Source organism: Varroa destructor, unplaced genomic scaffold, assembly GCF_002443255.2.
Source record: "Varroa destructor unplaced genomic scaffold, Vdes_3.0 BEIS01000003.1, whole genome shotgun sequence".
NCBI lineage: Eukaryota > Metazoa > Arthropoda > Arachnida > Mesostigmata > Varroidae > Varroa > Varroa destructor.
Window position 1 is genome coordinate 45403016 of NW_019211456.1, and position 27735 is coordinate 45430750.

Below are 27735 nucleotides of genomic sequence, written 5' to 3' on the forward strand. Positions count from 1 at the left end.
TCACCATTCTCAAATCATTTATTTATTTCCATCCTAACTTCGCACCTATTGCACCCACAGTTTTAACCCTGTTCTTTTTAATATGCATAATTACACAACATTACCGCTTCAATTCATATTTAACAATGTATTCAGTGGTCCACATTTTGACAGCAGGGTTAAAAGAAGGCAGATGTTATACGTTTTTGTTGCATGGTTGGATACTTAGAATCATACGACTAATTACATATTGTCATACAAATCTAGTGTGCCAAAAAATATGTTCTACATGAATATGCGCTTTTCTCCGGTGTGTAGTTTGTGTAGACGATTTTGTATATATATATATATATATAATGATGCAAAGAAACCTACGTATGTGGAGACAAGTGTAGCTGTCGTTGTCGTTTTACAGAAAAGGTCCGTGTACTAGCGATGTGGTACTACTTCATATTCGTTAGGCCTAGAGCGTCTGTTCAAGTGAAAATATTTTCAGCACACAGAGAAAAAGCTAACTGGAAAATCATAAAACTGCCATTCTTATAGCAATGTGGCTTTCTTGACCAGCTTCCGCCTCGTTTGTAGGTAGCTTCTTGTTCCTATTGCGTGCGTTGCTGCTTCAATCAAAAGCGACGTTTGAGCTCTAGTACACCAAGCTACGTTCAATACGTTCGTCACAAATCCAGTGGTAGCATTTCGTTTCCCGTTCGTTCATTCAGCCGTTTTCATTCTACGAAGAGGTTTCCTTACCTAATAAACATTTATAAATTTTCGCTTTCTGCCTTTGTGATATGTCACAGTGAATTGTCTCAATACCACCAGTGTTCCTTTATCTTCCTCTGAATGGCAAAATACCTAAACTGACCGTACACCCCCATCACTATCCAAAGCTACTGATAACATGGCGATTCCTGGACCAGTGGCCATTGCACGTAGATGTGCGGTGTATCTTATCTGATTATTTCATCGATCTATAACGTATTGGTTAACCTATTATAAATTTATGATTGGTACACAGACCATGCGGCTGTAACAGTATGGTCCACAACAACAGACAGATAGAGTCCACGTACAAAATACTGCAGCTTGTTATTATATGCTATGTTACTTGATCAAATACAGAACCTGCAATTAATTCTCATATCTACATTAATAATATTATAACATATAGTATAACGACAACAGTCGCGATATAGATTATCTTGATGAGGATTAAACAATAATTTTTCAAGTCGGTTGCGTATATATAAGTAGTAAAAATCATTGTAGGCATCAAAACTCAGATGTCAAATGTAGGTGAAATAATGATATAGATGTAATTCTTACCCGTATGCAAAATGGCCGATCTCCTCTCTTTCTCTCTCTCTTTTTCTCTTCAGTCGATCTATTTTTCACAAACGTTCGTCATTCGAGGTTGTTCGTGGTTATCGAATCCATGCGTTCCTTTTACCTACGACCACCTCTATAGGAAACACTTACCATCGATGGTTACTTTGACGACATGCTGATATCGATCAAACTTCTAGAATAGAGTTGCAATTTGCCTGGCAACGCGTGTTGTCATGGCGAGTTGAACGAGAATAACAAACAAGCAATCTATAGATTTTTTTTGTATAATTCACTTCAATGTATTATTAATACGAAAATTAAAAAAAATGTAATCGAACAAGTTCTAGCTTCTCTGCCTAATCTTCAACGTAATTATAATCATAATCACCGTTACAATAAAGGCCGGTCCTGTGTAGCGTTGCTATATAGCCAATGTTGTCTGTTATCACGAATGTTCTTTTATCTGTTTGCGTCAACAGCCGCCCACCTAGACCGGATAATATATTGCAGGCGGGTAAAAGCTGTATACTTGACAACATATAAAGAGAAATAGGTGCTTATTCGCTTCCGAGATGTGGCGTCTGACTGACTTGCCTCTTCCATCCAAGCAAACTTGCCATCGACCGGCTAGAAAAAAGAATACTAGAAGCGTTACGAGCTGTAAACGAGAAAAAACTCACCCAAACATTACAGGCTAAACGTTTGTCGAATACTAGAACTGGTAGCTAAGCCACAACAGCCTTTTCCGATACGTTTCAGAATTTTAGCCGAAGTATATTTGTGTTCATTGACGCAGTTACCACATATAATGAATAATCTCCAGAAGTGGAAAGTTAATCTAATCCAACCTGAACAGGTCAACTACAATAATTTATTCGACAAATTCACGATCCACTTCCAGCTGATTAGTTGATCCGTAGTTGTACTGAAAAACTTGTTGCCAGTATGTCTTTCTTGTCAACTTTTATTACAACAAAATCAATTTAAATATGATGTTGCTGTTAAGGTTATGAGAAGATAGCAGGTTTTGTCGATCAACAATACCTAACAATTGGTGAGGCTTTTATCTGAGACTTTATAGATGAAGTTTGTGTGACCCAATCGTATGACTAACATTGGATTAATGTGATTCATGTATACATGCAGGTAAGCCTGGGCGCCCTCTCTTGCCGAGTACTTCATTCTTGCTAGTTCCATTAAAACCATCACAGCTATATTCGATGAGCTGACCTGAAAAACGGAAAGTGAATGATACAGGTGCTTATAGGTTACGTATCTCTCATTTAGGCTTGCCTTTTTTCGATCAGCTAAGGTCTTGCAGAGGATGTCTGACCTACTTCTTTGTTCCGTACCGGCAGCGTTGATACCAAAGAAATAACAACACATTTTAAAAATGTCCTCTTTTCTCCCAAAGATTTTTATTCTATTTTTCATCGACAATTGCCCGACATGACCTATCAAAAGAATAGCAAAGTCCAGTATGTTTACTGCTCGCTTTCAAGAATCAAGCCTTAACATTTTAGTTGGAGAGCGCTTATGTTGTATGAAATATCAAGGCTGCCGTCTCTTTATATTATCTCTTGCGAGAATTGCATGTAAGCTTTTAGATTTTAAAGGTATACAGTCATATAATAAAACTATTACCAGTTAGTTCTGAACATTTTTTTTTTACTATTTATAGACTGCAGATTTGTTTGAAGCTTGAAGAAGTCTAAATAGGCAGATAGCGTTTCCTCGATGCTATAATAAAAACAAATAAATGCGCGACCCTTACGTTTATTTGCATATATGTATAATGTATTAACATTTCACTTTTGTCTTCATTATAGCCTTTGAAGTATCCAAAGCGGGGAACGGATTGAAAAGAAAAACCTAAATCTTTCAGTACGATCGGTCCCGTTTCACTGCTAATTTCATTTCGTTGTACCTTACCTGTCCGCTTCAGCAGCGATAGTATCGAAACGGTCACCAAGGGCCTTGATGACAAGCAGTGACGTTTCACAGACCAAAGTGCAAGATTTTTCAACATTCGAACCCTGTTTCTTCTACCTATTCCAGTTTATGGCTTGCTCTCTCTTTTCGTTGCAGGGATACTGATAGCCGCACAGCAATCATCGCATTAGCAGCCGAAGCGCCTGTGTGTGCTTGCCATTATTTATCTATGTGGCCGTGTCCGTTTGGACAGCTGGCCATGCGTGTTCACATATGTGTCCAGTTGGCATTTGGTTTCATGCAATAGCTACATTCGTAAAGCTCGTTTGCCAGTTACGCACGGCGTGCGCGCATCGAATCGCTCACAAGTTCACCTTTGGTTAGTCTGCTGCGTCACAGCCGAGCGCCAACTCTGTGACAAACACCAGGTGGCAGCAGCAGCAGCAGCAGTAGCGACAACAACCACAACAATAACAACACAGTGTCATCGTCTGTCTGTATCCATTTGCAGTTTTTGTTGCTGCTGCCGCTGTTGTTTTGGCCGCTGCAGGTGGGAGATAACTATCGTTGTTGACTCGTCACATCATTGTCTCACATGGCATTGTCATTCATTTTGAAGACCGTTACACGCCGTGCTTTTACTTCTTTGCGATCCGAAACATCATGTTCATCACGACCATTAGCATCCCAATTATGATTACTATCCATAGCTCAAAAACGATACCTGGGTCTGTTAATGCTGCCGCCACCGCCGCCGCGACCGCTACTTTCGCAGTACAAAAATGTACTACGTAATATCTGTAGCTTAAATGGGTTTGTATATGTGCGTGAAGTTGCGCGTGCCTGTGGACGAATGCCTTATGTAGAGCTCACTTTCCTCTTGAACCTATCAGCATGTTTGTGGCAACGACATCTGAGTAGCAATTGAATCGTACAATTGAAATGACAATACTGCCGATTCTCTCACACATTAGTACACAGGCAATACCCACTCAGATCGATAATACGTAGACGTTAGCACGTTAGTACCTGCCTACGTAGTGACTGTTTTCTTTTTAAAAGGATTTGAGTAATACCGTTTACAACCAGAGCAGAGCCCATTTTACGGTAGCCGAACGTGAAATTTTGCCCAAACGGCTGGGCTCCATCGAGACCACTACGAACCAATTCTCAGCTTCCCCTTTATGTTTCACTCCGGTACCTCGGGTCTTCTTCTAACAGAACTATGGGTTGGTGGGTGAGAAAGGCAAGTGCTTATCAGATTGAATGTCTAGGGGTCAACCATCAGGTTTTCTACCGCAATAAATGCGCTGTGTCCCACACGGAGTGTATCTCCATGTTTCTTGTGAATCAGATATTAATTTCTTCCTGTAGATATTTGGTCCTCCTTAGTCGACCGGAGTGCCCCGGTAGCCGTCATTGCCCCAAACTGCCACCTACTTGTCGTAGCAACAGTAACTATTGTTCAATAGCATGCGCTACGAAGTGCCAGTATATTTTCCCCTCTACCCTCGCACTTACAACTATTGTTGTTAGCGCTTCCGTCGCTGGCAGCGGCGTTGCGTTTGTCGTCGTCATCATTGTTGTGGTCGCTGATCTTACCACTGGCGTTATCACCATTATAGAAAGGAGAAAATGTTCAAAAGTTAGTGATAGGTGTTGAGTCGTCGTTATCGTTGTGGGTTTGGATGGGTAAAATGGCAGGAAGTGGCAGCGCAACAGGGTCGATAGCTGACGGTGACGCCCGCGCGGGCGGCGAACAGGCGGGTGGGCCTACCGTTGTTTGCTGATTTCGCATAGGAGAAGAAATGCGAGAAAGAAGAACAGGGGGCTGTGGACGGGGAGGCGGGGGAACTAATACAAATCGCCATGACGACGACGACATTTACGTCGTCGCTGCCGCGGACGCCGCCGCTGCCGAAAAGAGACTGGGGCGCCAGCAACCTATCGACATAACAGTTGTTCAAACAGTCGACGAGCCAACGAAAAAACCACAAACGAATACATCTATTATACAACCGCCGAAAGTTGGTTCCCCAACAAACGCTGCCCGATGAAAGTCGCTATTACGACTATGCAATTGACATCACAAATGTCCGTAAACTTTTATTTAAAGAGATGAGTGAAAAGGAGGTAGTTCGGCAGAGCCGTCCATTAGAGGTGAAATCGTGCCGTCGCGTCGAAGATGCCTGAAACGGATACGCGATTACAGCAGCAGCAGCAGCAGCAACAGCACATGACGCGAAGACACGCTTCTAGGACTTTTTCCTTTAGACAGTATAAACATCAAGCACAATACCGACGGCGGTACATGGTATGAACAGCTTAATCTCGAACAGTTAGAAGCGCATATCTATCTGCGGTAAATAACTAGTCTACACGTAGTGGGTTCAACTCCATTGCTACCTAAATACTACTTCGTCTTTCCTTGTGACCACCACAACCGTTACCGTATTCCTCGCCGAAAGGATCATCGTTATAAAACGTCCTGTCCATGCAAGGCCCGACACCTCTTCAAAACAAAATAAGACTGGCATTTCCAAATATTATTTTCATCAATTTATATTTGTTGACCTTCATTATTTGCTTGTTTCGAGATCGTGGCTTCAGTCAGGTTCACTTTTTCTTAGTTGCCAAACCAGTGATACGATAAAACGTGCGATCTTTGTGTTTCATTTTTAATCACTACCTAAGTGCTTGTTATCATCACTAGGCACAGCAGCCCGTTAGGGATCATGACCGCCTGTTATTTTTCACCAAACTAGTTGTAAAGATAACAGTTAACTATTAATATCTCTAATGGCACTGGTGTATGATTAGTCGCTTTCTTTTACAGTGTTGCTACATAGGACAGACCTGTCAAACCGCCTCAGGTATCGCATATCGCGAAGCGGCACTTATATACACATACGGCGTATACATTTATGTATATGAAGCCGCGGGAGGAAGATGTATGGTTCGTTCGTTGCCCCTCGTATTCCCATTCGATTGTTGCAGCGGCGGCGGCGGCGGCTATAGCTGCACTGAGGCAAACTGTTATACTACAGTATGAGGGTAACGACGACCCTCGACCCTTCGGTAACGTACTGTTACCCATGAAATGCCATGACTTTTAGCAAATCCATACAGCATTCAGATCAAGCGTTTATTGGCCATCGCTTCACTGCGTAAGTGCTGTTGCGGACGTTAGCTAGCGTCAAACGAATCAGCGATTGGCCGTACTATATATACACAAATATATAGTTTTCCAGGTGGTGATATATATAGCAGTGCTTGTATGTACTACGTAGCTAGAATTCCCGACAGTAGCAATTAAAATCAAATCAAATACTGTCGTATTTGATACAACAACGCATTACTGACAACCACCGTTACTAGGTGCATCTTATGATCGTAGTGATGAACCACTGATGCCTCTATCAAGGGCTTATATGTATAGATGCGAGAATGTTTAAGCTAAATTTTTCATGTCCAAATCCGCTGCATAACTAAAAATGCTGTCGGACGATATTTGCCCAAAGCGGCTTTTCGCTACAAACGCACGCCGCGATAGATAAATAATCAACCAATTCAATTTTCGTAATTTATATTAACTAACTTGTCTAAATGCATTCTGCGGCGCCGAATCACTGAAATACGATTGTGTTATTGACTCTTAATAAAACTTGCATCTTATAAGCTAAACATATATGAGGTAAACAAGAAAGGTAGTTAGCGATTTTTAATCACTATATCTGGTCGTTGTAGCAGATTTTTATTGATGTCGATAGGCAGTACTTGCCATAAACTCAGGATTTTTGGCTTCTCAACCCCGAGCAGCGCTCAAAGTAAAACTAACGAAGCTATCTTCGTTAACATCGTCAGCTATCTTACAACGGCTGCACGTTAGCTAGTATTGTAATTTTAGGGCTCGATGTTTCTCCAGTGTGAACCAGAAAGATTGCGTTAATTTTGACCAAAGCGTCTTCTGAAATGGGGCATGCATTTTATCTCAGTTATCGTACTGCAAAGTTGCACGTCAACACGCGATCAAAAAAAAAGTACAAGTATTTTTAATGCCAAAATGTATTTCTTGGTCAAGTGGATCGTAATTGGTTCCTTGTTGACACGCCTCATGGTATAAGATAGCAGCGAATATCTTTTAGCCCAATCGAATCCATTACAGAAGTGGGGCTACGTATCTAGAGAAAGACTCTGCACTAAAAATTTGCCATTTCGGGGCTTACCCAGGGCTAGAGTTAAAAGACCTTTTGAAATGCCTGTAGTGAAGTGAATTGCGGGTCAGTTAAAATGTCTATGTATGGAAATGTTTGCCCATTGAGACCTACCTGCAATAAGGCCTGTATATAATGATTTCTTCTGTTTCATTCGTCTTTTTGTTTCTATCAGATAACCTAATTACGATTTATATCACAAAACGGTATTCGGCAGACAAAATTATCACACGGTCTGATTTATTTGAAAAAAACAGACACCATTTCCACTAGGTCAACGCAAGACCAATAAATGTCAAGTTAAGTGTCACGTTTATCCATGACTTAATATTTCAAGACATAGGATTGTACCATTGTGTTGTTCGCTGCTGCCACTGTAAGAGGAAAGCCATACAATGCTATATTGTTTACGTATGCCGTTCACGCTTCGTGTGCTAGATAACCCGTGATGAATAAGCAAACAGCCTACCATAATCAAGTCATAACGTCTAGCGAGGTTACATTCTGTCATCAAATAAACTGTGCCTACCCAAAAAAGCAAAACCTTACTTCTGTTAATGCCATCCCCTCAAGGTCTAACGGAGATGGAGCTATTGCTTGTTACCCAATCGTTTGTATTCGATATCTTGATATGAATAACATCCAGCTCTCGTACAGTAATCCTCTGATTCCTATTCACTCTTTGCTGTAGGCGGCGTTCGTCCGCCAGGGTTACCTGATCACATTAATCTACGCGGTCCCGGATGGCGTGGAGTGGCTTGACAGGATACTGACCTGCATCATGTCAGCGAGTCTGTGTAGATCATTTCTACATTAGAGTAAGCTCCTAAGTGGAATAAAAGTGTTCAATAGTCTCGATAGTTTTATAGTGCTACAGTTAGATGAGTGCAGCCTCTACTTTCGACATAGCAAACTTGCAATCCTATGGTTTATAATCATTGCACTGCCTCAGTGATTCATCTGATGGTAAACGGTTGCGATGGACCGCAGTAAATTCTGCGACGATGCGACGCAGTTTTATTAATATATATATATATATATATATATATGAGAATTTGTTAACTTTGAACTATGGCAGACTCTTTTTCACAGGGAAGAGTGTACATAATAGGAAGGACAAGCGCACAAGCAGGTGGCAACTAGCCTCCTATCAATTATAATTATAAAGTTTACTCTACAAACGTTTTCTTGTGCAGTGCATAATAAGTTTACCGCACCTCAGTTATGATGCTGTTAACAACTACTTATCAAGTGCTTTCCCTTGTTTTGGAAAATACGACATGTATTAATGCTCTATTTTTTGAAAACGTATCTGGTTCACGAAGATAGCTCGTCAGGAGAGGTCAAAAAAGTCTGCCTTTCTAGAAATGTCCGACATTTTGCGCTAATTCGTAATACTCACAGTAACTGCACTGTTAACTAGGCTGTTCAAAATTCATAGTTGCGCCAATATTTGTGGCTCAACGTGCAGTAGAACCATGCGAACTATGAACTACCGAATGACGTTAATTAGAAGCGGTGTTACGATATCGCGGCCCTTGTTGTTTATCAGCGTAACAACAAAATTGTAACATAATCACTAGAAATCAAGTATTAAAACAGAATTCGCGCGTGCTTTTCCAGCCCAGTTTTTACTTTTCTTTCTGATGGTTGTTCTCGGTGGCTGTACCTAATCTATATAGTTTTTAGCGCTATTTTCATTAAAAAACTGAATCGCTTAACTTCTTTATTTGTTAACAATAACAAAGTGCATAGCAACAATTTAGCTGACGCTGGGGTCGCTGTTTTGAAAAGAAACCAGTCACCGACCAGCACTAAACCCCTAGAATACAGTGTTGAGCAGTCAGCGTTAGTTGGTAGCCGCTTGATAGTCAGCAGTTAGCGACAGTTGCCGGTCGACATTTGTTGGTTTGTCGTTGATAAAAAGTCAAGTAGCAACAAACATCGCCACTGCCGGGGCCTCTGAAGTTGTCAGTCAGCCACGGAAACGCACACAGAGACAGGCACGCATTAGCAGGCAACCAAAAGGCCGTACAGAAAATACAATGAAGAACTTCGCGCCTGAGGCTTTTACCAGGACGACAACAACACACGTCTTGAGCGCCACCAATACGACGAGCAGTAGCAAAAAGATAACGATAGCGGACGTTATCAGCTTGACAAGCGGTGAATAAACAACAGTTGCTTACAGCTGTTTTTTGGTTAGCAAAATAGGTGGGGGGACAGCGTAAACCAGTTCTACAATGAGGCCACAGGCTTCAGCATTGGTAGCGGGCCAGTCAGCAGTTGCTGTTGGGGCAAAGGAGGCTCCTGCGGTTTCTTTAGGAGGATGGAGTGGGGGTAGGGTAACCATGATAGCCTCGATGATGGTAAAAGTTGACAACATGCAGCAATCGCTGTCACCAGTCATCACAACGAAAGGCTGTACAGGCAATAACAGCGTCCACAGATATTTACAGCGGTTCTATAACATTTTAACAACATTACGTTAACTGCAATAACACGATATTCGATCATGGCCGTAGGGATTATCAGGTATATAATATAGGGATAATGTTTTGCGCTAGGTTGATGATCGCGCATCAGCCAAATATGGATGATATGTACTAGACAATCTGTCTGAATGGAGAAGATTACTTTCTAATAAGTAGCACGCAGCATATAGCCCCAGCATTTAAACAAATCTAATTCATCTCTGTGTTCTGGTTTGTTTGCAACTGCTGAAGAAAATTTGTTTTGAAGGCATTAATGATAGAAGCCCCACACAGGGTGGCAGTAGAAATAGCGACCAGCGGTTGCGTCTCGCAATTACACATAGGGCACATATGAGTGACGACATTTTGAAATAGCATTTTCTCGTTCAGTAGTTCATCATATAAAATTTCTTATTGGGGCTGTCAAAAACACAGACGACCGATGCAAATAGATTATTTTTGTGCCGAATATGTAAAAGCTTGGAGTACTACTTTGGTTGAATTGGTGACATGAGAAAGTACGTTTAAATTTATGGATACGTTGATTTGCATGACGGGCCAATACGACGAATAGATTGGTAATCCTTCTGGATGACTATGTTTTGCAATGATGAAGGTTCGTGCACGTGAGGGAGAAGACGTGTCGTTATCAGAAGTGGTCAGTTTCAGATAATGTTCTTCTTAGAAAGAAAATAGAATTCTTCTTCGAAAATAATAAAAAATTCTTAGAAATAGGCGATTGGTAAAAAACCTGTACAAAGGCTCCATACGTCAATTGTCAGACGCATTCGGCTGCCTGTTATGCCTAACGAAGCAAATTAAATACAAGTTTGACATAACGCACGTATATTTCCACAGCGATGGAACTCATAAATTATAAGTATTACCCTATACGGTTCTCAACATTAGCTGTGCCTATCATACGTACACATACAGGTGTCTGATCATTAATTCGAGTAGCGATCTGAACGAAGGTCGTTTTCTTACACATTTTTTACACCCGCAATGATTATTCTGATCCTGCACTACTCTGTTGTAGCTCTTGAATGGCGTTTCAACGTTATCTACATAATTAGTTCAAGACTGTTTCACCAAATAATTCGGGCTTTCAAACTATAGTTCAGCTTAGTGCATGTCCATACCTGTATCACACTATACGCAAACGCGGCGCGCACGGCGGCCATTGCGCGTCTGCCAGGGTTGCAACCGCAGAGATTTTTACATTTGCTCCATTCCATCCGTGCCCCACCGACTCTTTCGTTCTTGTCCTTAAAACTCGATGAGCGATAACCTCTTTTTGTATTCATCAATGCTCGCGTACGTTATTCGCTCGCCGCTGCTACTGTGCACTGCCTCAACAGTTCCGTCTGATTCATGTTCCGGTCCACTGCCTACGAGCGTGATTAGCATCTTTGCTCTATTTGGGCTTGCGATATATCGCCGGTGCATGGTTATCAGGTCTGTTTTAGTTAGAACACTCGCGGCAATGGCTTCCATCTCCGTTCGATTGAATAGCAAGCTGCCCTCAAAGATCTCGTTGGTATACCTGTAAAGATAAGAATCGAAATAGCTTATCAGAATTACTTTGTCCTCCTATCGCAATTTAAAATTCATTGTGATATCGGTTAGATGTCATGGATTTCAGTCAACCCAAGATATAAAGGTTACTCGTATATAACTTAGCGCCCCTGTAAACTATTTCTATTAGCTTGCAGCAATGTAACCCAACTGAACGATCCGCACACCTGTAGATCTGCGTGGGCCTGTAGTAACATTTATGGATCATCCTATTGCTAGCTAGCAGCGTTTGGATTTTCCGTGGGGCTGTTTAACTTGAAACAATGAGTTACTTCAACATAACTTAGTTTCGTAAAGGTCTTCGCCTCGTAAGACGTATACTGTACTTTAACAATGGGATATTTATTGTGCAATATACGAACTAAAGTTTTATTGCACAAGCAGAATGAACTCAATCGTTTGGAATTGTACCGAAGAGAGTATCTTTCAATGCAGAGAACAGCTACCGATTGTACGCTCAGGTACAATAATACAGCCCCACGTTTAGACTGTAGACCTGCATGGGCAGACTAATGATCACTTATAGGCATAGTTAGGGTATTGAGTTAACATCAGTTGAATCGATAAAAAAGTACGGACGGGAATGAAAGTCATACAAATTACATAAAAACTACACTGATTTTCGAATAAAACAGTATTAATCCTGTTGCATTGATGTTTAACAGCGCTCGTATTGTGCGGTATCAACTGCTAAGTAATAAATACGAGTATTCACCTTGATAAAGCAATGCAGCCTAAGTTAGGTTCAATACGAGTTACGAAAACGACGAGATAAGACTTTCATTAAGTATTTAATGAAGATAACACGGTTATCATTTAATGATTTCAATGAAACAGGCATGCTGTTTTAAATATTCAGCTGATATGCAGAGAGGCCGCAGTCTAAGAAAGTGTAACCATAACGACTGTGAGATAACTGCAACTTGTATCGCACATAAGAAGTTTCTATGTGTTGCAAGAAAAGTCCAGCCTACTCAAATAGCTAAGTCCGAGGCCAACTTTGAGCTGATGCGCCCATCCCAAATTTAGTTAACTTTCTACTTTTGCTATCGACATTTCACCGACGACTTTATTCGAATAGAGATATATGTCTTATTCGATCGTCATGTCTGTAACGCTATATCTTCAATGTATATCTGGAGCAACGAAATGTTACAGGCCACATGCTCTACAGCATACCTTGTATGTCCTAGTAAACGTAAGTCCTCGTCAACAAAAGCGGAAAGTAATAAAAACATTTTATGAAAGCGAATGTTTATGCAGAAACGACGATCTACATACATATATATATGGCATACAGGCATGTTGCTAAGCATCTTTGATATAATTCATTAGGTAGAACTTCCGAAAGAATTAGCCAAATACTTTGTATCGCAAGTGAATAAGTTTGTTGATATTATGTTTTCATTTTAAATGTCAGACGCTTAAGCGTGAATTTCAGTGGCCTGTTGAAGCCGGCGCTCTCGGCGTTTGCGGCTTCACTCGTATCAAATGCCAGAAAGGATCAATGACGAGCGCACGTAATTTTCATATTGACGCATATTAAAGTAGTTTAACTAAACCTTAAAATCTATTCTGCCTGTCTGTAAACACTGTTTTCTGCTCTACAAGCAGCATTTATTTCGGAGTTCTCTCATCAGCTGCCGAATCATTATCTACCGCAATGTAACTTCAATATCTGCAATATGCGTCACGATGAAGATAATTCAAACACAATATTCATAAGATTATTTTACAGCACTACCGTTCAACGCCGCGACGTCACCCATTTGTTGGAATATTTAAATATGCAATATTTAGTTTAAATAGGTAGGCGCTTGCCGAGACCATATGAAATTCTGGCTAATTATGAGAACATCATGAAGCAAACGTGTCAAACGAATTTGGTTCAATAGATGCCTAAACAGATAGTTTCAGGCCTATAGAAGCAGGCAGTAATATGTTGAATTGAAGATTGTGTTTTAATGGCACATCTTCCAATTGGAATAGGCAGAAATTTATCCTACATGCGTTTAGGAGAGCGTTGAGAAGATTGCGTTCAATGCGGGAACGAAATCGGCTACGAGCCGCAAAACGATAGCTGCCAATTAGTTTTACATGAGTGTAAGAAATGAAGTAGGAAATCTTCATCAGGGCAGGTTAGTAGATAAAGTTAATTGCTTTACTTTTAACAGTTAAAGGAAAAAAAACATCACCTTGTGCATAATTCATCACAGTTCATCCATGAGTATACAGCAGACAGATGTCTTGTCTCTCCTAAATTTCTCTTAAAGAAACCAATATAAAACTAACAAACATATGAAAGATATGCAGAAGAGCGAGCGATATGTAATTTGTAATTCTCGAAGGCGTCAAGAACTGTAATATGTACGAAGAATAAACATTGACTTGTGCTAAAGGTCGTCATTCACGTGCTATGTAGGACGTCGCAAATGTCTCCTCTGAGAAACTGCGAACGTTACGACGTTGGCCCGATTTCAAGTTCGCCGACACTTCGACCTTGGCATTTCGATTGTCATTTGCTTCGAAGTATACACACAATAGTCTCTTCGTGGATTTCTTGTTTTTACTGCTTACATCCCCTGTTATTCGCTAAAACAGCAGCTTCGAATATGTACGAAAATGAGCATAGCAGAAAAAATTGCCCATCTTTAAAAATGGCCATGTAGGAATACGACAAGTCATTAAACACATACAGATCCGAGTTCTTCGAAGCGAGTTACATTTGCCGTAATTGTATTGTACGATGCTTTTGAGACTGAAAAGGTACCAGACCACCGGAGTAGACAAGCGTCAATACGACAGTAGCGTTAGCTGACACCCCCTGTATTCACCTAATCCGCTAGAATTGTTTGGTTTTTATCAAATCGTCTATGTTCGTGTATTGCATAATGCAAATAGGTGAGTGAGATTATTTTCCTTCGATGCAAGCGTACACGTTTGCAATACCAGGCGTTTCTTCCCTTTTGTTTCAAAACAATGTCTTTCAAGTTTCTTAATTCTATCGATCAATAACGTTTAAGTAACACGCTAATCTATCAACACAAAATTTGATGTAACATCATAAAGAATCAATCAGTTATTGTTTAGCGATTCGTACATAGATGCTATGAAGATCTCCCACCAGAGGTAACGACCATGGCAACGAAAAACTCGTTTGTCCAGTGCAAGCCTAGAATTCGTCGAAGAAATACATCTCCAGTACAGACACTTATATTTTATACTAGATTATAATTCACTCTATCGAACCGAAATGTTAAATGAAATAATATAGACATTTTGGCTTAATGTTTAAAACTACTTCAACCAGATAATAAAATGGCGTAAGCAGGTAAAACTTGAGTTTATCCGAAGCTAAAAAACCTTCCCTGTAAAACTTCAAGTCTATTAAAAGCAATTTAATTACTCAAACGGATAATAGTAATTTACCTTTAAGGGTTTCATAGGATTTGCTTTCAAACCCAGATCGAATGAATAAGAAAGAGATTTTGTTACGAATGTAAACACATGGATGAACATATTGTGACTGCGCAATGCAGATGTAGATTGATTCATGAAAATGGCGGGCTGTTCGTAAGTGGTAGTGTCTCATTGTTTGAGTTAATATGCATTTTTATAAACGTTCGTTAGATCTGAAGTTTCTGTTTAAGTAATAACTTGAAGACCCTTCTTGGGGCCTTTCTTTGTTGTGTCCTGTTCAAATCTACAAGCGCGAGATTGCAGCGTTTATTTTTATCACTGTTGCTCAATTTTTTGCTTTCATCATTTAGTTAAGTACCGCCATTTTTGTTGTTGGCCATCTTACTAGTTTTCTGTTGCTTAGATTGTCTAGCGCAAGATTAATGGAGGCTACAGCCTTCAAATATTTTTTTCAGTTGCGAGTTTGCCCTTTTTCTTATGATTTCTCTGGAAAATGGCGAAGAAAAACAAGCTATAGAGTCGTTAAAACACGGTCACTACTTATTGATTTCGCTTTTTGTTCAATGCCAGCGAGAACTTTTTCCACCAATAATATCCATAATAGCATACACAAGTTTCCTGTCTCTGCTAATTGCACGTTACGAGTACTTGCTTCGTGTATTCCGACAATGGCCATTACATCGACGCGATTGTTGATATCGCTGACGCCGCCATCTTAGAATGTCGGACGTGTTTAAGTAACTGTTTCGATCGGCTACTTCGGCATTTCCTGCTCGTTGTCTACACACTGACGCGCACTTACTGTACATAAGTATACGGTACTGTATTGGCATAAAAAGGAATTTTCCATTCGTTTCCTATATATATATATACACACATATATATATATATACATCTTCGTACGCGTTCGCCCGCTGTCCCCATGCAATGCTTGCCCGCTCGTTGCAGCACCTTGTTGCTAGCATCATGATCATCACAATCACGCTAATCGAACCACTATCTCGAGTCAATCCTCTGAAGCTTTTTTATATGCTTTGTGCCTGTTTGTTATATTCGTATTGTTTCGTCGATATGTGAATGTGTCTACCTGCGCTCGAGCGTATGTATCTGAGTGCCGCTATTTATGTAATATCTACGAAATGACTGCGGTTGTTCGGTTCGGTCCAGTCGTCGCAAAGCTCACTATAAATTTGCGTATGCTCGCGCGTGCATGTGTATGTCGGCTCAACGGTGTTTTCGGTTTACATTGTCGTACTATACCAACCAATAGACAGTCGCGTCATTGTTTATACACCGTATGAAATTCATCACTACAATAACTGGGAGGTGTCACACAAAAAATGTATTGTAACATAACCACATACAGGCAGGCGGCTAGAGGCGTGAAAAACAGACAGACACTGAGACATACGCACGCCGTTTATAGCTGACAATGAACGCTATTTAATGCCTAAATAACTTCTTTGTCCTAGCGTCCTAACTACTCAAAGCTCTACAACCATAGGAAGAAAGGAGGTCCCGCTAATTTCATCTCTGTCAATTTGTAAGTGTTGAGGTTTGTTACGGCATTTTTTGCATTGGAATATGGCCGAAATGATTCAATGTGACTGTATAGACAGCGAACTGGCAAAACTTCATTACCCTATTGCCCATATATGCAGGTTAGCGTAGGGAAACTTCGTTCTTCGAGTGTATAGTTAGCTAGAGCTCAATGTATACTATATATATATATATATATATATATATATATATATATATATATATTACATCCATCGACAGTAAAATCAAGACGTCATTTTGCGATGCGCAACTGACCAATACGCGTTAATGGAATATTATTAGTCGTCATTTTTGGCGGCAAGCCATCGTTAATGAGCGTTCAACTTGACTATCTGCTAGTGAGTAAACCTTACCTCTCGCTTCTTTTTATTATAGCGGATAGATTTTGTTATCGTCTCTAATGTTCCTGATCGCGTATGTCTTGATATTGCACGAATGTTTGAAATACAAACATCTACATAACAACTAATGAAAATAATAGCATTGGCATGCAAATACTTTGTAATGTATATGTCGAACTTGTAGCTTTATCTGATCTAGCCTGAATTCACCTACTTTATCAGCCTATATTGGCTGAGTTGACACGCAATGGTGAGGAAATTATTTTCATTTAGGGTTCCTGGACGAGGAAAACGAGTAAACCTGCAACTTACCTATCTCCTGACTCGTAGACGCTCTTCGGCTTTGTCCGCTTTTTGGTGATTAACGCAGTGAGATGTTGTCTGAATGTCTCCTCTGTCATGTTCTTTAGGAACGTACTGACATGGGTTGTCATGAAATCTCGAATGCGAGTTTCAATCAGAGAGGTATTGTACGCCGATTCGACGAATACCGTAACACCTGAACGATATGAAAACAAACGAATTAGTGATAGCGACGATGAACCATTAGCAAATGACGAAAACGAGATTTGGAAAAATGTTTTTGTTTTTCGAGAAAAAGACGAGGCCACATTGGTAGCGCATGCAGTTGTTATCATCGACATTAGCAACAACTGCAGCTGCCGTTTGATAAGCGCCTTTAAATCGTACATCTTTTAGAACTGCGGTCGATGTACAGAGGATCGAGGGGCATCGGGAATACTTGTTGTTGCTGTTGTGCCAAAAACCATCACCATCATCGTCCTCTCTTGGTTCATTACGGGGGACATCTGGTCGACATCGGTTATAGTTCTGTGCCTGTAGAAGGGGACGCGTGGCTTGACCAATTTCGTGGCAGCTGCAGCGGCGCTGGCGACAGGACCAGCCGCCGTCAGCCGACATCATCAAGGAAAACGACGGCCGCGTGACAACAGACCCATCTGTATCATCATTATCATCAGTGACAACAACATTTTTATCAGCCTCGTCGCCGTCGGCATTAAGATCAACACGATCGTAGTCGCTGCTGCCGCATGTGCAGAGCTTCTACGTATCACCGTTTGTTCTCGTATATCGGCGCCGGCGTGACGAGTAGTTATGATACTACTACTGATGCTGCTACTGCAGCTGATAACGTATTACTTCGTCGCCTCAACGTTGTAAGTCTATGTATTTATGTGCTGTTTCCGCACTGGTGACTTATACAACGGTAGTTAGCATTGCAGAAGGTGGCTGCTTGTTCTATACCTTCGACATTAGCGCATCTAAATAGCTACCCGACTGCTGTTACTACTGTGTAGCAAAGTTCTCCACTATACGTCGTCTCATGGGATTTGTATCGAGCATCTTACCAACGTTCCCTTTGAGGACCATCCTCCCGCTCAGAATAGATGCAAACAAACACAAACTCGCCTAGACACTTTTACCAACTTATAAATCTATATCATCACAATAGTCGTTTTGATATATTAGCTGAAGTATTAAACAGTTAGTTATAGGATTTTTTCTAATTGTTCCTAAACATTACTTTTGCTCAAAACCCCTTCTCGTCCATCTACCATGAGTCAGTCAGTCATCTTGCCCATTATGATTCTATAGCTTTTTAATAGATATTACTATGACAATGACCAGTATTAGAAGACGTTACTGTATTTGCGATTGCAATAATGATATCGTTGTCTTTATGCGCATATAGCATCGTTCTTTATAATTAGTAGACGCCAGGATCTGGTAATTAGTATGGGATGAATAGGCAGAAAACACGGGGGTGGATATGTAAACTTGGAATAGTATTAGGGGTCACGTATATTCATCTTCATTCAGTCACTCACAACCGCCTATGCAATACCCACATTGGCGGCCGTGTAGCTCGGCCAATTCGTCGTGTCCATGACACGTCCTAACGGACAAATGCAGATAGGTCGCCATTCATAAATTGTCCCACCAAGAAACACAACAAGAAAGTAGTACGGCTATTACTTTCGCTTTTAGCGGCCGCCAATCACGCAAAAACACGCGCATATTTAGCGATCGGTTTTACTTCGTTTGCTTGTCGTTCTAAGACGCTATAATAAAACAAATGTGTATTTACCAAGAGAATACGAGGCATCTTGATAGTGAGAGCAATATATTTATTCAGACGAGCGGCTCACACTAATGTAACTATCTATCATGGTCTCCTCCCAGTTTGATAAAAATATATACTTTCATAAATCGTTCTGCATCAAGGCACTTGTTCTTCTGTGTGAGACGCTCGTTAATTGAGTGTCAGAAAAAAAAAACAAGACGCAACACCATAGGGTAGCGGTCCGGTCCATATTTGCAGAAAAGCTGATAAAAAGCAAAACTTCTTTTAGCCTTATAGGCCTCGATCAGCCAGGCCTAGCACTAACACTGATATAGGGACGAGAAAAGTATCATCTTTTCCTGGCTATCGATAGCATTACAAGGACGGGGCCTGAAAATTTAGCCGCTGTGGTTGTATATCAGCGGTGTAACACTGGCACTCGATACAATGTAACTGTATAACGGAGTGAAGTGAGGCGGATAACATCGATGAGGACTACAACCCAGCTACCAGAACGATCCGTTCGAAGGCGATGCGGCAAAAAAATAATTTAGTCATACAAGACTACGATTGTCCTTATATTGCACTTGTTGCCACAGAGCCAGCATATACCTCTCATTCCGCCTATTTTCCTCATAGGCGTATTCGAAAACCGCTACAATTATTGCACGGGCAAGGTACTGGCTCAAAGAGATTTTAGCTTTTGCAACAAAGTTAGCTCCATAGCAAATCAATAAATGTTACGTTTGGTACATATTATATAACTTGTTTCATGGCGAAGTAGGATGCGGGTCCCCCTTTGTTCGCAATACGAACAATGTACAGCACCTATAGTGTTGCTATACTCTAGCCTCAACTGACTGACTGAATTATTGATGCCCCTGGCCAATGTGAACAATGCGTTCTCATTTGGCTTGTCTTGACAGGACTTCGTTCACATCTACAATCTACTATCAAAGTTATTGGGTCTGTCATTTGCCCGCCGCATGTTTGACTCCAAAATATATGAGATTGACAAAACTTTTCCTTAGCCCGTAAGATAATACGTTTATTAAAGTGAACGGCCCCTAAAAGTATGAATAAATGCCACACAAGAAAATGCCTAGGTCAAATGTGTGTCCATTGTTCAAAGGACGCGCGCCCAATAAAGGCTCAAACAATGCGACTCGAATACTCCGGTACCTCGAATACTATCAGTAGATTTTATATCTCCTGAATATCGATAGCGTATGATAATCTATGTCGCTTGCTAATTTGAAAAGTTCCTCCTAATGGTGCAAGGCTGTCTTGTGGCACGAAGCGTTTTATACAGGAAGATCCGTTCAGGCGACATTTGGCATCATAGGTTGAAACATATTTGTCTAAGCAATCGAAATCGAATTAGTTATTTCCACAATGCTTGGCTTTCTTTTTACGTTGTTGTACATAAAAGATGGCGGCCTACTATAAACCTAAACCCAGTCTACGGTCTCCAAGTGGACTATAGTTATGCCAATAGTTATAGTCAGCGTTGAGACGCAGAACAGATCCTCCGTATGCTTAAGAATAATTGAGCAACTTAAGTTGCAGCGAATACAGATAGCGCTTGCTTAGAATAAAATGACTTTTTCAATAATACCTTTTTTAATATAATAAAATAATAACACATTTTAATGTCATGCTGCTCGTTTGTCATGCGAACGCCTAATTAGAGATCATCATTACGTAAAAAGCGTCTCATAGAGACTCGGACGATACAAACATGAGAATTCGGCCCCCTGACCGGCCTGTGCTGACTGTAGAAAAATAATTCACTGTACAGTTTACCTTGAACTTATATCTAACTTGCACACGCGTTTAGCTTGATCTAATTCCATTTAGCTGCTTTGCGTGCAATGCGAGCCTCTTCATCATTCCTCAAAGGGGAATTGGATTCAGTATACGCACTACCCTACGCACACAAATGCGTATACTTAGCGATACCACGTGTCAAAATGGACTTCCCAACATTAAATCTGCTCACATAAAGCACACCGTTACACCAATCCTTCAAATGGATGTCCTTTCATTTCTAATCACAATAAGTAACAGAAACAGTTAGCATTGACTGTTATCTTGCCTTCTTACCATGCGTTTTGCTCCTACGTTCGTGTTGTACGCCAACGGAGTAACCCAGCTGCTGTGCGGTCCGAAGTACATTCGAGGTCTCTGCTGCAATCGCGTGCACGAAAAGCTCCGTGAGCACGAGATCGCGAGTCCTTTCCCGGCGGCCCATCTCGTAGTAAATGTATACAGAATTGAGCGTTTGCTCCTCGAAGTGTTCTTGGAAACGGTACAGCACTCCTCGTTCGAGCGAGTGTTCGCCGAGGGTCTTAATATCATCAAGTCGGGTTTGACTTTCTGATGGTAGAAAATAGATCATCACGTGGATACATTAGATAGATAATTTTATATTCGACAAACAAAACAGAATGTGTATACATCATCAACAGACACGTTAATTATCTCCAATTAATGCTAATTAACGGATTCATTATTGTTGTCTTAGCCGCGTTATAATAACGATATCATCGAGAGAACATTTTTTTTGCCCCAGCCCCTATTGCCTCGTGTGATCGTCAAATAGCGACAATAATATATATAGAGTTGGTTGATACGTGCACGCATCCACTGTGTCATTATTTTAACCGTATCGGCGACCTGATTATAGTTAGGTCAGCAGCTTTTGTTTTCGGCTTTATTTACTGATTATGAAAGATACGCAAGAACAAGAGGCAGTCGCTATTAGTGGATTAAAACAACTCCTTAGCGAATTTTGATGCTAGGAATATTGTATACATCTGTCCCCCTTGAAGAACAGTTACTGACTGACAAGCAATCAGAACGGATAGAATTTATCAGGTCTTCACAGGATTGTTCCTCGATTAATCCATATAGTTGTGCTGCTCGGATAAGACGAAGCAGGTGGCCGGGCATGGTAATGTGCATCTTCAAATGTATAGTTTTTATAGCATGTGAAATCATCGCTGATGCGTGAATGACGAGAAACCGATGCAAAATCAGCATCAATCAAAGTTCTACATACATCGTTATGCACGGTCATGCCCGAACTGATTACTCTGTTCAGTACAGAAGCGTGTAGCGTGTGAGTAAAAATTTCGCTTACAGCTGAGTTCCACATTTGAATAATGAAGTTATTCTATAAACTCAACAAAGTATGAAACAAAATATCTTTTGCTGTTACTCCTAAAACCTTACCTAAACGACAGTCTGCCTAAACGACCTTCTTATCCTTACTCGTATAGGGTGTGTGTGTGCTTTGAAATCTGAATTGCTTATTGCTTAACTGGGGAGGGCATTGCAAGTTATAGATAGCATTGCAGTAATTCTCCTCATATAACTTCAAAATGGATTCAAAATACTGTGTACTAGATTACACAGGCCGCAAGATGAGCTCACATTTGTTGTGAATAGTAACGAAGAATTAGCCAACAGTCCGCCTCGTATAGGGGCATTAATAACATAAATGAGATACGATTTGACATATATTTTCTCGTGAAGCGTATTGGTCAAAAAATGCATAAAAATTATTCAATATACGTGCCCTGCTGAAGATACTTTTCCACCGACTGAGCTAAATTTAACTAGTTAAATTTTAAACAGTCTATTAATATACCAAGTTTCCGGGATCGTATACGTAAAAAGGCGCTTTGTGTTATAATGAAATGCGAATTGACGTTAACTTGAAGAAACCAAGAGGAAGTTCTATAACATATTGTTACGACCACCATCGTGGGTTAGTTATTGGCGAATAAGCATTCTATATTAAAGATATTCTGCACAAACCAGTAGATAGATATCACGAGGTGCTGCGATTCATCCAATCTGAGGTCTTATGAAGAAGTTGTTTAAGTAGTTACTTAAATGCGCTGCGAAGCTCATGTTGATGCTTTGCGTTGGGCAGAATTTTTTTTGTTTAATATTATACGCCCTGCTTCGATTTGCTGCGTTATTTCTGCTGAGCACAAAACATACCCTGGCACAATGATTTATTTGTTAAATGAAAAATCTATCGGGAATATAATGATAGTGATAATATTAACTGAGAATCGCGATTTGTGGCCTGTTGTCGCTTGCCCTTCCCTCACTGCTCTTGGTGCGTGTTGCACTGGAATGTAAAGTTTTCATACAGAATTAGGGCTGCTTAAGAGGCTGAGATATTTTCTTTTAATTTTCTAGGAGATGCTACCTTTGAGAAAATCGTTGTTCTTACTATTGTTTTCATCAAGTTCGCGAACCGCATTCTAGACTTGAAACATGGCTATGGTAGGCCTAAGCTCTGGCGTCACGATATCAGTATATCCATCAAGAGCATTGGTTTTTACTGACACCAGCAATTTGTTGCTGAGACAACACATGAACTTTTAATGCGGCGGGTAGGTCGGCACTCACCTATAACTAGTTCCTTTGTCGAGTTGAGGACCCTATAAGCGTCTGCGCTCACAATATTCCCGTAGACATAAACTTCGGCAGCAAGATTCTGCTGAATCTTCTTCAGAAGGTTTTTAGCGTCCTCTAAGGTACAGTGAATCATAGCAGTTTCCCTTTCGCGCCATCTTCTGCTTAGACCTTGATAGATGAGACGCCCTCGAATAAAGCTATGTACACTGGAACTTGTGCGCTCTGATACCTTGAGGTTTTTCAGCCAAGACTTTTTCGACAGCGCAAAGCACTCTTCGGTGAGGTTAAATGACATGAAATTGTTTAGTACGAGATGAGCCAACTCTGGCAGACGTTCATTATATCCTTGCACGGTAACCCGGAAGCCGCCTATGTCACTCTGGAAGTACGCCGCGAGACCACCAACGGCGGGTCCATACGCGGCCTCCTCAATACTTCGCTTGAAACAGTCTTCGATCAGAGCGACCCCGGTCCGAATTTTGTCCTCACGTATGGCGTTGGTGCGTAAATAGACTTCAGCCTTGGAACGCGGCGAATTAAATGTTGTGTCTTGGTAATACCAAAGTCGGAAATGATCTTCATCGACCAATAAGGTGGGTGTGGAGTGCCAGTTGACGTCTTGATTGTGGATACTGAAGTTGCTTGGAATCCAGCGATTTTGTTCTGGATAGTGGAAGTCAGCATGGCCGTCCTTCGCTCTCTTCCAGTAGCTAATATTCTCAGATGGGATAGCGGAGATCGAAAATGCAGTGTTATAGAGTGGTTCCACCCTGTCGGTTGTACCGTTGAAGCGTGACGACGTCAGAAGAATTCGTAAATTATCTGGGGTTAACTTTTTGAGTATGACGCCCATCCACTCAGGCTCATAGTCGATTAGCAGGTAAGGCGCCGAAGCGATATCGGACAGGTTGTACTTTTCGATTAATTGTACCTGTGTAATCAGAGAAAACGAGGAGGTGAAACGATAATCAATTCTGAGAATCTGCTCCAACTCAGGTAAATAGTAATCCGGCAGAGGATTTGAACTAATAAAATCAATATACGAAAAGAAATGGCTAACAACGTCCTCCCAATGGTTGAAGCCTTTATCAGTCAGATCGAACCATGTGTAGAAAACACAGAAGCCTCGAATGCACTTCGTCCATGAGCCACTGCTTCGCATCCAGCCTTCCTTAATAAGTAGACGATGCAGTCCGCCTTTATCCTTGTGCTCGAGCAACGATTTCAGTGGATAGAGCTGTTTGCTGACGTCGTGCAGGGCGAAGGATAAACTGAGACTGTGAGCCTCCGGCGTATCGGACACTCGTTTGATAATCATTCGATTGCTGTGCTTGAAGGGATGTTGGTGCCACGCTGCAGGTGGAACGCCCTTATCTGGAATATCGATGAACTTTGAGACGGCCATCTTCTTGAGCTGCGACAATGACTCCTTACCCTGAATGCCTATGTGCATGATACCGGCAGAGTAATATTTGTCAAAGAATTTTCTCGCCTCATGAGCTAAGGTCGAGTTCATTCTCGTGGCTCCTTTGTGAAGGGTCTGCTGGTTGCCTACGCTGAATTTGTGGTAATCGTGCGATTGATCCGAAGTCACTTTGTCTAACTGAAGATTACGCCAGTGATCGCTCTTCAGTTCTCGTCTGTATTCCGTGTCGACAGCGTGCACTTCGCGGTTTGAGGATGACTGATGTATAAGTGGACTTTTGAACATATTACTGAGAATATCCATTGCGCCCTCTAGATAATCAGCCTCAACAGTGAAGTAATAGCATGTCGTGTCATCCTTTGTAAAGCCGTTATATGAACCTCCATGAGCGTACACGAACGTCTTAAGGGCGCCCTCCATAGGGTATTTCTTGCTGCCCATGAACAACATGTGTTCAGTGAAGTGTGCTAATCCTTGAATTTCCTCGGGATCGCTCATTGAGCCTACAAGGACGCAAACCATAGCCACTCCAGTTGGGGAATCAGGCTTTGATGCCAAAAGTACTCGCATTCCGTTTCGTAGATGCAATCCCATATAGTCACTTCGGTCAGCGATTGATTTTCGGGTGATGGGAATAGTCAGGACAACGTCGTTGCTTTGAAGCACAGTCAGTGCAGCGTAGACAATGATAGGTAATAGAGCGCATGCTGCAGCTAGCGCCAGCCAGTGAAAGGGGCGAAGGGTTCGGCCTCCGGTGGCAGTCATCGCTTTGTGCGCGAGCCTACTGGCGGCCTCGCACTCCGGCAGTTGGCCCGCGACCGTAGATCGTCCACTGGTACCAGTTCTTTTATTGTTGTTCGTGTTGTTCTCGTCCATCTTGGCTGTATCTTGTGGTCAAATCAATGACGGTGACAGTGATCACCGCAGTCGACTAGTGCGCCAGCACGGCAGGAACGGTTTGTTCAGTTTACTGCGCGGACTAACTAGTCTGCCGCCAGATACAGATTAGTATTCTGTTGTTGTTCGTATCACTCTAGCAGAGCCGCTGCGGCTGCAAGAACCACGGATGCGGGCCACGAGCGGATGCCTGCCACACCAAAACCCCGGGTCGGCCACTTAGTTGCTTGGTGCTGCGCAACTACTGCTCGAACCAAAGTCGCGAAAGCACTTGTGGTAAAAAAGAAGTCACGACAACAACGCTATGTTGTTTTTGTAGAGCAGCTAGTCTCGCTCCAATGGTAGCAGCAGCAGCAGCAGTAATAATGCTTGAAATAGTTCGTTTTTTGCTACGTTCGCTATTCAACTTGTCAACTCTTCGACCCACAGTAGGTTCAGTATAATATATCACGGCACAGACAGTCCGGCGCAGTTCCACTCTCTGTTACGTTACGGTGTCGTTAATGTTGAAACGACACCATGCATTTGAGCATCCCACCGGCTGCGCAATCTACGTACGAAGTATTTTATTGAGGCTATTATACGGGGGGTTTTCGTCTTACGTTTATCGATCTCGAAGTCCACAGACGTTGTTGAAAACGGCTCAGCTAAAGGCAATATGAGCATCACTCGGAAATAGTCGATGCGCTATTTGACGCGGGATGAACTTTTCCGGAGAGTGCTTAGTGGTGGTGTGTCGGAGTGAGGAGCAACGCTGACACACGCCCCTTTAGGGGAGGAGAGCGCACTGCTTCGCCGCAGACGCAAGTCGATGTAGTCGTCGACGCCGTCTACCAGTCACTGTACGAGTCAGAGAGCAGAGACAGCACTGAGTGACAGTACTGTCGATTGTCGCAATGCACGGATTAGCAAATGCGTTTGACTTACCACTTCTTGCCGTAACCTTTATCCGTAACGTTCACACCTTCGCATGTTCCACAGACGACCTGACAGCGAGCAGACCGCATTTAATCGTGTACTATGCGATAATAATTGAAGTCGCCACACGCTCAAGTTCTTTCGTGAATGCGGGGTTCGTGTATGCATGCGTCACTCTGCACCTCGCCTCCGAATACACAGACCTCTGGGCGATAACGATAGCAAATTGTGAGCTAAACACACAAAGCACTTTTTGATGCCTAGGTGCAATAATAATCGTTGCAGATTTGGTGTTGTTCTTTCACCCTTATTCCCCTCTCTCAGCGCCACCCCCGTGGACTCTTTGTTTTGATCCGTGGTTTCTTTTCCGTTCGTATATTGGTCGAGCTGCGCGTGCCTGTAGACCCCGTTTGACTCTGACGTGAGGTTGACGAGGAGTAGAATACAGGCAGGTGCCGGAAACTTGGTGCTTTCTCGCAGACAGCGTATATATACGTATAAAATAAGCTTAGGAATACAGATTACTATGGCGGTTATAGGAATAAAGGATATATGGGCTGTAGCTGCATTTCAAGCTGGATGACACGGCATCGTACGTACGACCTAGCTGCTGTGTTCATTGGGTCTGGGTGTAGTAAGAGCTGGATCGCCAGTCGATGACTGCCACAGTCACGTCCACAGTAGTGCCGTATTAGTTTCACGGCAGAGGTTTCAGCGGAGGCTCCGCGTGCTCGGGGCCTGTAGGTCAAGCGGTGTCGCAAGTGTTCCCCACGAACGACAGCCGCCGACTGAACGCAGCTAAGCTGAAATGAGCTGGATTGAACTGCTGAACACAGCAGAAGAGGTACGTCACGCTTCGCCAACGCGATGATACTTCATGATTCTTCAGCATGGCCGCTGATGCTGCTTCCGCCGCTGCGATTGCTGCTGCTACCACCGCCGCCGCTGTTTCTACTACAACTACTGATGTTACCAGTAGCACAACGACGACTTCGCCACTTCGCCTTCACTCTAGCAGCTGCTACTTGTGCCGCAGCAGAGGCAGCGGTTACTTTACTTCTCACTGCGGTGGCAGACGAGCCGCGATGATACGCGCAGGCAGAAGCGACGTCCGCAATGGCTGTAGCGGATCTGATGGTGA

General features: G+C 41.9%; 1 protein-coding gene across 5 annotated transcripts; it reads right to left on the reverse strand.

The window, feature by feature from the left end:
* LOC111246384 (insulin-degrading enzyme-like) lies at positions 1–27468 on the reverse strand. 5 transcript variants are annotated; one of them, XM_022795879.2, is made up of 6 exons: positions 23345–27457; positions 21020–21292; positions 17140–17326; positions 11071–11474; positions 2423–2538; positions 1–1935 (listed from the first exon to the last, which is right to left on the reverse strand). In XM_022795879.2, the coding sequence occupies exons 1-4, from the start codon at positions 25653–25655 to the stop codon at positions 11198–11200; spliced, it is 3048 nt and encodes a 1015-aa protein (XP_022651614.1). In that variant the 5' UTR covers positions 25656–27457; the 3' UTR covers positions 1–1935; positions 2423–2538; positions 11071–11197. The 5 variants fall into 5 exon arrangements, with proteins under 5 accessions (XP_022651614.1, XP_022651613.1, XP_022651615.1 ...); XM_022795878.2 differs by having other exon boundaries at positions 1–1523; positions 1697–2538; XM_022795880.2 differs by having other exon boundaries at positions 1–729; positions 1306–2538.
* Positions 27469–27735: the final 267 nt, after the last annotated feature.